This window comes from Alligator sinensis, unplaced genomic scaffold (assembly GCF_000455745.1).
Source record: "Alligator sinensis unplaced genomic scaffold, ASM45574v1 scaffold1238_1, whole genome shotgun sequence".
NCBI classification, from domain to species: Eukaryota; Metazoa; Chordata; order Crocodylia; family Alligatoridae; genus Alligator; species Alligator sinensis.
In genome coordinates, this window is record NW_005842436.1 from 559,072 (window position 1) to 566,916 (window position 7,845).

At 50.7% G+C, this 7,845-nt stretch overlaps 1 protein-coding gene across 1 annotated transcript in view; it reads right to left on the minus strand.

Annotated features, from left to right (window-relative positions):
• The window catches only part of CNPY3 (canopy FGF signaling regulator 3), a 13,371-nt gene extending 6,695 nt beyond the window's left edge, over positions 1-6,676 (minus strand). Inside the window, exons 1-2 of the mRNA XM_014523035.2 lie at positions 6,621-6,676; positions 6,338-6,432 (exon numbers count right to left, since the gene is read on the minus strand). Coding sequence (XP_014378521.1) covers positions 6,338-6,432; positions 6,621-6,676 — 151 coding nt within the window. The remainder of the gene's footprint in view (positions 1-6,337; positions 6,433-6,620) is intronic.
• Between the last annotated feature and the right edge of the window lie 1,169 nt (positions 6,677-7,845).

Below are 7,845 nucleotides of genomic sequence, written 5' to 3' on the forward strand. Positions count from 1 at the left end.
ATGGGAGGAGCAAGCTTGGGGGCCGACGGTGGGCAGGGAGGAGGGAATGGGACTGGGCCTGAGTGGAGGAGAAGCCGTCCTGCCTCAGCGGTGAGGGGGGAGCAGTAGGCCCGGCCCCATGCGGCAGCAGTGGGGGGAGGTAAGGAGTGGGCTTCCTTCCTCTCAGCCTGGTCCCACTCCTTCTCCCCGCGTCGGCCCCAAGCCCGGTCCTCCCGTCCCCCTGCTTCCCCCCCCCCACTCCGCTGTGGTGGCCCAGCTTCTCCCCACTCTTGGGCCCGGTTCTCACTCACATTTGGGCCAGGCCTGCTTCTCCTCTCCCCCCTGCTGCTGGGGGTGGGAGTGGGGGCCGCAGCAGCACACCGGGCTCCATCCCCACCTGCTCCCCGCCCCCCCTCACTCTTGTCAGGCAATTGGCTAGTTGTGAGATAATTGCCAGGATGTACCACTGTGCACAGCAAAAGGTAGCTGAAGTCTGCACTCAACCCATGTAGCCTGCCACTAAGAAGCAGAAACGCAGCAACAAATGTAGAGAACACATGAGAACAATGGCCTGTGAATAAAGAGCATGGCAGACGTTGGCCTGGCCTGAGCCAGTAAAGAAGGAGAAGGTGGCCAATATTTAACCTGTAGTTGTAAGATTGGCTGTAAGTGGTGAACACATGGTTAGGATGGCACAGTAAACTACACATGTGCACAGAATAAGTACATTTCTTAAGATTTGGAATGTGGGGAGAAGTAAAAGCATTAACTGTTGTAATCTTCCAAAGACAGTTTAACTGCATTTTTCATAGCAACGTTTCCAACATTGACAGGATATTACAGCAAATTAACAGCGTCATAAGTGAAGAACCTATCAGATATGTATACCCTGAAATTTGGGGGTGGGGATGGAAGTGGGGGAAAGGGAGGAAATTCTGAAATGCACACAGCATTTGTGTATGCAACACTAGTGGTATATCTGACCACCAACAAGCTTCCAGCCAGAGTGGAGCTCAACTACTGAACTGTTTAACCTCAGCCAACTCTGAGCCAAAACCAAGACCACCCTGACCTCAATCACTGAGGTCCAGTATGCCGATGATGCTGTAGTGAAGTGCGTGCTTACTCGGAAGCAGACCTTCAGGCAGTCATTGACGTCTTTACTGAGGCCTACAAGAAAACAGGACTGATGCTTAACTTTAAGATGACTAAGGTCCTTCACCAACAAGTTTCTAATGAACAGTCCCCAGCTCAGGTAATCCAGATATATGGTGAAACTCTGGAGAATGTTGATTTCCTGTACCTCAGAAGCCAGCTCTCCCAGAAGGCTGACACGACGAAGAAATCCAACATGACCTCACACATGCAAATGCAGCCTTTGGACGTCTGAAGAAATGGGTGTTCAAAGACAGAGACAATGTACAGGAAACATCTAAAGTTGTTGAAGTACCATCAACGCTGCCTGCAGAAGGTCCTTTGAATCCAGTGGGAAGAGAGATGCACCAACTTAAGTGTCCTCCCATAAGCAACCATGAGTATTGAAGCGATGATCATTCATTATCAACTTTGTTGGGCTGGCCATGTCATCCAGACGTCCGACTTCAGACTCTTGAAGCAAGTTTTATTCTCCCAGCTCAGCTAAGGTGTACGCTCAAGAGGAGGGCAGAGAAAGTGCTTCAGGAACACGCTCAAGGTCAACTTAAGAACATGGAACATTGATGTCAACTTGTGGGAGACTATCATCCAGGAGTGCCCCAAATGGAGGACGAGTCTGCTGGAGGGATCTCGGTACTTTGCAACCTCATGACTACAACAGATGGAAAAGTGGGAATGGCAGAAACAATGCGTCACAGAGCAAATCAAGAATCCAGTGCCACCCACCCCATACAAAAACACATGTCCGAGCTGCAGTAGTGTCTGTCAATTCCGGATAGGCCTCATCAGCCATCTTTGGACATGCATATAAAACAACCATGGAAGACAATCGCTCTCAACTGCGAGGGATTGCCGAAGACAGGATGCATGATGGGCAGCCTTCAGAACTGAGAGTGGGGAAAAGGCGACTGCTATCCAGACTGTTGCCTGCTCCAAGGACTTCCAGAGTATTTCTGAGTAGATAATGGGACAGGCCTTATTCACTGGAAGACAGGAGAGAAATACGATCCAATACATTATTTATCTTTGGAACTCTAAGTAAGGTTTTCATTCAAATCCATGGTGCCTGCTAACTACCCTGCGGGCTGCTGTAAAATGTAGTATTCCTGCAATTCCTAGAACAGAAACACAAGAATCTCAGATTTACACCTATGGGAGACCACCAAGGGGTCACCTGCCAAGAGTCCTAGGATTCCTTTCCTCCCATTCCACAAACTCTCTCTTCTAGAAATGGCATTGCACACTAGCAAGCTATAGCAACCCCCACATGGATGAGTTGTATCTTCAGTGCACAGATGCTGACAAGTGGAAACACTCAACAGAAGTGTTTTTGGTACCCCATTGTTGGGTACATGCCACATCAGAATCCCTCTATTGCATTGGTTCTGTCACAAGTGCATGTTAATCTTATATTATGGGGCAGCAACAGCTCCTGAAAACAGGTACTGGTTGTTACATGGTAGTTTACCTGGCATCTTAGGGAAATTAAAAGCCAGATGGCTAAAGCTTGCTTTAAGACCAGGTAACCAAGCAGCTTGAACCTCAGACTTTGACTGTACACTGTCTAATATGAAACTTCTGCAAGAAGAAAGGATGAAGGTTTTGATGAGATTTGCCTATCATCTGAGGAGTTTAAGATTGCTTTCTCCTAGATGACAACTACTGGGGCACAGTCAGGATGGCCTTGTGCATCTACATGAGGGAAGAACAAATGGGATTTTGGCTAAAGGATCCTGGTTTTGGGAACCCATCACAGTCATGAATGTATTAGCAGAACTGTGCCTCAAACAGGCATAGATGACCTGTCAGGGGGAGCAGGGAGGGGCACAGGTCACGCTGCCTGCCACCCCACCTCCTCTCCAGGGTACAGCCATTGCCTAAGGGGAGCAGCAGAGGCAGCTGGGCCATGGCGGCAGGGTAGAACTGTGGCCTGGCGCACAAGTGGCTGGTGGCAGGAAATGGCAAGGGCAGTGCGGCCCCTCTCCCATCCATTACTCCTCATGCTGCTGGCAGCGTGGCTGGCATGGGAGCTCTAGCAGCAGTGGCAGCAATGAGTCTCACTGCCCTGCTTGGCCCTCCTGCAAAGAGTTCTGCCTATTGGGCCATGGAGGCGGCCCCTGCCTGTGCTGGTCCAGCCAGGTTGCAGCCCCATGCCAGCTGTGGGTTCACACATCTGGGGGGCACGTGCCCCCACCCCAATACTGAGGGGCTGTGGTTGGGTATGAGGGGCACCAGCAGGACCAAGGGGCTGTTTTCTACTTGGACTATTTACTAGGGTGAGACTGGGCATTGATGTTTACAAATGGGTCCTGGCACAAAAAAGGTTGAGAACTGCTGGTTTAGACTTAGAGGTTGCCTGCCGCTTTGTCAGGCACATTTAGCCCTGGAATGCATGAGAGGTCCTTGGGGTATGGTTCCACCTCTAGCCTACTGTGGCCTGCCTTGGGAACTTTCACATGGCTCTGGTGACTTGGCTTGCTATATGCTCAGCACTAATTCCTCCAGGCTTGGAGCAGTCTCTGCAAAAGATAATGTTCCTCTGCTGTATGATGAAACAGCAAAGAAAATACCTGCTTTGGGAGACGAATGGAAATTCTGCTAGATATGCATTACTGTTCGCAAGGGTAGTGCCTGGAGAGGGGGTGGAAGCAGGGAAAGAAACAGAGTGCGAGTGCCAGAGCAGAGCAACATATTCATGAAATATGGAGATGGCAGGGCTGCCCTCCAGTGTCAGGGCTTGACTGAAGCACCTTTTTACCTCCACAAAGGTGCTGAAAGTGTGATGCACTATTAATGCCAATTTTTAGCAACAGTATGCAGGAATATTAGCACTTGTAGCTTCTCATTCATGAGACTGTTCAGAATGGTTTTTAAATCTTTGGGGAGGCATGGCTCTGCCAGAGAAACCAAAACTACTAATGTGAAAAATACTTGCAGAGCTAGAGAAAAAATAAAGGAAAATGCCTTTTCTGGGTTGACAAATTTGACAATGCTGCTCCAGTATGCCACTGCAACCATGCCAGAGGGTTTAGTGCTCAAGCAAGTCACTGTAAAGAAAAATCCTTTTGACTGCACAGACTACTGCCAATAAAAAAAATTCTAGTTGACCACATTTAGATGTGTAGTATGAACTAATGCAAAGGCATGCATGTTTACTGTGCTCTTCATACTTGAAGTTTGAATATCACTGGTGGCAGGAGGCTGGCTAGTGAAGACTTGTAGAGAAGTGAGTCTGTAGGTTTGCTGTATGGGTGCCCAACTTAGCCCTTGGGAGGCAGATTGTTGAGAACTTTTCCATGCAAGGACACCTCTAATCCATGAGCACAAATTTACCTAGTTCCTTCCTGACATCGGTCACAAAATATGGCTCAATTTTGGCATCTCCTGCCATGACCCAGTCCAGCTCCTTGCAATATGAGCCAGCTCATTCAGGGCCCAGCCAGAAGTAAACATCCTGTCTGCTTGTAGACCTGCTTTAAGTCCTTCACCTCTGCATGGCATGGCACAGAATCCTGCTGGTCCCTACTGTGATATACCTCCCAGTTGCAGGTGTTTTGGGGGAGTTTTAAGCTGCAACTTTGCTTCAGCCATAGTTTTAGAAGATCTAGGATCTCAGCATGACTCCAACTGCAGGCACAATGAGAAAGCAACTGAAAAGCTAGTGGGTAGCACTCACTTGAACAGAAAGCAGGATGCCACAGGCCAGCATTCAAACAGGGAGCCAACATCCAGTTGCCATGACCCCAGGGCAGCAGAAACTATACAGGTAAACAGAACTGCCAGGAAAAGGGAGGATGTAAAAGCAGCATGGGGATGTGTTTTGGAGACCAGCACAATACATCAGGATGGGCAGATGCATGCAGAACTCCTGCTCCAGAATTGTGTAACCCCAAATAAAGTTCTACTGATACAGGGGTGGTGCTTTCACATTTGCATCAGTTCAAAGGGCTGTGGTATGAGAAATCACTGAATTCTTGTATAACTGCTTATCAGGTCTCTCAAACTCCTGAGAGTTCAGGGTCTGCTTCAGCACCCATAGCAAGCAGTTCACCTACCTTTATATCACTGAGCCTCATGTTTGGACTTTCTCCTCTCCTGATGACCCTTCTCTGATCACCAAAGTCCCTTCTCCCTATGTTTCCCATCCTTGTCAGGTTCAGTCACCTTTTTCAGGCATCAGGTTTTCCAGACATCAATTTCTCCCCCTGGCTCCTCTCTTAGTTCCTACTGTCAGACAGCATCAGACAGGTTCACTGGAGCCAGCAATAACAGTTCCCTTTTTTTACTCTGCCCTCCCCCCTCACACCCCACCACAGGAAGTGCAGCTGGTGCAAAGCACAGGGATAGGCACTAGAAGGAAGAGGGCCAGAAGGCCCAAGGTGAAGGAGATCAGTGCCCCAGGCCTGAGCCCTGTGCTCTCCAGACACACTCATGGGTGCAGGGGGGAAGGGGGCAAGGCTGGATCTAAATCCCCAGCTGCCCCTCTAAGTCAGGGGGTTTCAAGCTTTTTTAGACCCAAGGTGTTATCCCAAATGCTTGGATCAGGGAACCAGTGAGTTGTTGAGAGAAAGAATACTTGAGATGCAGAAATTTCCCATCTACTAATGTTTAATCATGGCGCAGCATACACTCCTATCCTAGTTACTGTGCAAGCAAGGTCTTACTCCCTGTCCTGTTGGTCAGACAGCTCAGAGTCTGGCCAGGGCATTCAAAGGTGTAGCCCAATAGGTCAGTTCTCCAGCAGTCCAACTCCCAAGCTATTTCATACCATTTGGTTTCCTGCATATTCATGACTTATTTCTACTCTTACTACTTGCAGCCTACTGACAGCATCCACTTCTTACTGCTGGGCCTTCTCTCAAATGTCTTACCTGCATGAACACACCTGTTCCCTAGAAGACCACGCCCTCAGGCCTTTCTTAGGCGCGTCCTCCCTGTCCACTCATCCCCCTCACTAGTACCACCGGTGTCGATGCTTTGCTGTGGTCCGCAGGATCTTGCTCCCCACTAGGTGCTCACACCACCCCCGCGCTGCCCTGCCTAGAGCTCGCGGGGAGGCTGCCCCCGCCCCTCGCACAGCAGCGCCAGGGGCTCCTCTGCTGCCCGCAGCTCAGGCCGGGGCCCCGCGAAGCTTCCGGGTCCGGCTCGTGGCCCAGAATCGCGGCCCCCGGGAGAGAGCCCGACCCCTGCTCCCCGCGCTCACCCTCGCACTTGCTGGGCAGCCGGACCCAGTCGGTGTCGTCGGCGGCCGCGCAGCCCCCCAGGGCCCGGCTCAGCGTCAGCGCCACGCTCCGCTTCCTTCACTTCCGGTCATGCACTTCCGGCACTCGCCCCGCCCTCATCACCCCTGCGAAACTGTAGCAACCCGCAGCCGCGCCCAACCCGAGCGGCTTGAGTGGCCGAGGGGACGGCCGCAGCAGCCCCATTGCCCACAACCCGAGGGAACGGCCGCAGCAGCCCGATTGACCAATAGGCGCGCCTCTCACGTGCCGCACCGCAGCCAGCCGCGGAAGCGGGTGTTTTGACTCTTCCGCACTGCCATAGGCTGCGGTGCGCCACGACCCTTGTTGACCACGTGGCAGGAGCGGCCGCATGTGGTGCAGAGTGGGACGGGGAGAGAGCCGCGATCTTCCCGCTTCCGTTGCGGGGCTCTCCTGCCGGCTGTTCAGTCCCTGCCCAAAGCCACCGCCGGGCAGGAGGATGCGGAAACTCCCACCCTCACGTGCTAGCCGGAGGCTGGGAAACCTCCGGGCCCGGCTGCGCAAAGCTTGAGGCGGTGACGAGCAGCTACGGGAGCGTTGGCAGCTTCGGGGTGGGCCTCGCTGTGGCCGGCTCCGCCTTCATCGGAGAAAACGCGATTAGGAGCCCGCTGTTGCAGGGCTATGCCTTCCCCCTGTCCATGGAGCCTTTTGGTGGGGACAACCTAAGCGTTGGGACTAGGGTACTGTAACATGAGGCCTGCTCTGAGCCAAGTGATCGGAGCAGAAGCTCCCTGTGTTGAGCCCCAGCTCAAGTCTCGGATCATGCCCGGTATGCAAAGGCCAATAGAGATACCAGGGGTGAAAGTACAAAGAAGGTTTATTGCTAGCAATAAAAAGGTGCGAGCGGAATAATTTCACATAACAAGCACACCAGATTACTATATCTAAGCATCTTTTATACAGGAGTTTTCAAGTTTTCACCAGCGTGCTTGTTTGCTGATTGGTTGTAAGGAGTAACGCAAGGAGTTCTTTACTGAGCATGTCTCTATACCTGTGTTTTAGCCATGTAGCTCATTTACATACATGTGTGTTTCATTAGCATACTTCTTCCCCACCTAGGGGCATGATTTTTAGTATTTTAATGAGCCCTTTAACCCAGTACTCTTCTGCTTTTATTTTCAAGCCCTCTTTATCTAAGACTGTCTCCTCCTTATCATTGCAGATGGGCATTCGTCACATAACATTCTCTTCTGCTTCGTCTTCGGGTAGTGCTTTCTAGGTCACTCCTTACATTCCCCCCTCTGGAGCATTTTTAATTATTATTATGATTGCTCCATTCAATTTGGCTTAACACAAATCTAGTATCATCAGCTTTCTTTGTTTGTAAAATCATTTGATTCACCTTAGGCCTGAAGAGATATAAAAACAGGTAAACATTGGATACAGCAACAAACCATAATCCCTATAACACAAAACAAGACAACCATACTAAATAACTGTCTCAACCATC